The 2,539-nt window shown below is 42.8% G+C and overlaps 1 protein-coding gene across 1 annotated transcript in view; it reads right to left on the reverse strand.

Annotated features, from left to right (window-relative positions):
* Positions 1 to 2,539, reverse strand: part of LOC101849395 (1-aminocyclopropane-1-carboxylate synthase-like protein 1) — a 61,112-nt gene that overhangs the window by 49,088 nt on the left and 9,485 nt on the right. Inside the window, exon 2 of the mRNA XM_035971630.1 lies at positions 512 to 889. Coding sequence (XP_035827523.1) covers positions 512 to 889 — 378 coding nt within the window. The remainder of the gene's footprint in view (positions 1 to 511; positions 890 to 2,539) is intronic.

Here is a 2,539-nt window from a genome sequence, read left to right on the forward strand (position 1 = left end):
GATGTGATTAACAAATTATATGCAATAAAATTCAGTAAGACGGTTATTGGTATATTTCATTATTCAATGTGTTGCATGAAACCTCAAGATTGCGGATTTCTTGGCACGACGAATGTTTTTTAAATTGAAGCAGAGAGATATCACATACATCTCTTACATCTGGTTAGCCTAAGTGACAAAAGCCAGTTTTCTTTCTTTTGGGGTGGAACGACCTCGACTTAGCTGGGCAGGCAGACGAGATGAAAAAGACGATTTTCTTTTTTTTTGTTTTGCAGAACATTTGTCTTCATGTTTTTAGAGCTAATTTTCACCATGAGACATGGTGCATTCCCTGCGGTACAAACTGTCAAAATAACGAAGATATGGAATTGGGGGGAAGAGGTGAGGATACAGAATATCTTTTTTTTAAAAACGACCCGCGACTACAAAATCAATAATGATGATGATGATGATGATGATGATGATGATGATGATGATGATGATGATGATAATGATAAAGAACCACAAATACCTGCACGTTGTCTGTAGGATGAAACCTGTCCTCCCAAACCTTGGCCATGTGCACGAGCGCCTCATGGGGAGTTCCCACAGACTCAGTCGCCCTTCTAGACAAACATCCATTACTGCTGTTCTTGCTGAGCCGACCTTCACCTTGGGCCAAGTTTGCTTGAGTGCCGCGATGAAGGCCAAAGCCATTGGTGTAGCTACTGGGCGGGATAATGCTGATGCCAAGATTAGAGCCAATTCCTGCCTCGCCATTTTGTTCCACTTTGTTCTCACAATACTTCTCTTTGCCTCGGATACTTTGCTCATGTGGAGCTTTGATTTGATCTGCAGAAGGTGGGATTTTGTTGCTGCCGCAACTAGTCAGACTTTTCAACCACTTGTCCTTGAAAATGAAATGGAGACAAGAAAATTTTTAACCAGGGAGGAGGATAAAACAGAGGAAAAAGTAGTTCAAAAGACCACCCCTTCCAACTCTTTATCAAATCCGGCATACTCTTAAAAATCAAGATATTTTGCCAGTCTCTTTCCTCACGATTTTCTTCTTTGTGTCCCTCTGTTAGATCTCAAGGATAGTCGACTACTGTTTTTTCGACCTGCAGTGCAACTGATAGAAAAAAAACCCAACATTAGTGTGATATAATACGACCTCCCTCCCCCCTCCCTAATCCCCCCCCCCCAAAAAAAACAACAACCATGGGTATGATATACTGTATTACCCCCATCCCCAGGTCTCTTACACACACACACACACACACACACACACACACACACACACACACAAACACACACACACACACAAACATACACACATTTACACCTTTAACCCCCCCCCCCTCTCAGAAACATGCTATAAACTTACTCGGAGCTACATTTTTTATCGTACTATATTACTTCTATTATCCCGACCCCCGCCGACCGGATGGGATGCATGATGGTGGTGGTACAGGGTGGGCGAAAGGTGAATAGTCCATAGTGTGAGTGAGGGGATGTAGGAAGCAGACTACAGGCTTTTTTGAATTTCCCCATTTTTAAAGAGGAACAAACCCACCATCCCCCCCCCCCCACAGTTTCCCTTCCCAGTGCCATTGCTTAAACGGCACTTCTCATGTGAAAAAGCGGATATTTTCCTCTGTGTATGTCTCTTGCGAGCCGAGTCAGGTAAAAATATAGAGGGCAAACGTAGACCAAGAGCAACTTATTTAGAAAAACTGTTAGTTGACGGAGAAAAGAAATAAATGATAAATCATGATCGTCTCTATGTCTGTTTCAGACCTGGTGTATGTTTATGATGATAATGATGAGCAAAACTCGGTCTCGTTCTGTTCCGCATAATTTGTATTCTAATAACGAACCAATTCGTGCTGTACTGTACCACTGTACCATTGCGTTACTGCAACGATAATCCGTAAACAGTGCTTACGGCGTTTCTATGTCATCTTGATGACACCTTAAAGGATGTTGTTTTTTGTTTTTTTAAAATGCAGCCTTGCTATGAGATGCTGTTGGCACGCCAATACACGCAGGCAGTCTACTTCCTTGATTTTAACATTCCCTTAATTGCGTTTTGAGACCATAGTGTCTTCGTGTCAATGCTCTTACTTTCTGACATTTGTTTTTGGTGGGAGACGTTGTTTACCCTATCCGTATGCCCTGCGGTCATTTTGTACCCCCGGAGTTGTATTCTTCACATTTTAGAATACTTCTAGTACGAAGATCTCTTTGAAACTTCAGTATTTCTCAAAAAATCATTTTGATAGACTGCTTTGCTAAGAGTACGAATCGGATTAACGAGTAAATTTCCTCATTGAAAGTGGTGGCACAGAGTTCCCCTCGTCGTATGGATACGATAGTAAAACACGACGTACGGACAGGGTTAAATTTATCATGCAGGTAACGTGAGGCCAAAAAGAAAAACTATTAAGTGTTATGAATAGAAATGGAGGGTGTTGGTGGGGTGGGGGGTGGGGGGCTTTTTGTGTTCGTGTGCGCGCGCGTGTGTGTGTGGAGGGTGGGGGGGTGGGGGGGGGAGCTG

Source organism: Aplysia californica, unplaced genomic scaffold (genome assembly GCF_000002075.1).
Source record: "Aplysia californica isolate F4 #8 unplaced genomic scaffold, AplCal3.0 scaffold00473, whole genome shotgun sequence".
NCBI classification, from domain to species: Eukaryota; Metazoa; Mollusca; class Gastropoda; order Aplysiida; family Aplysiidae; genus Aplysia; species Aplysia californica.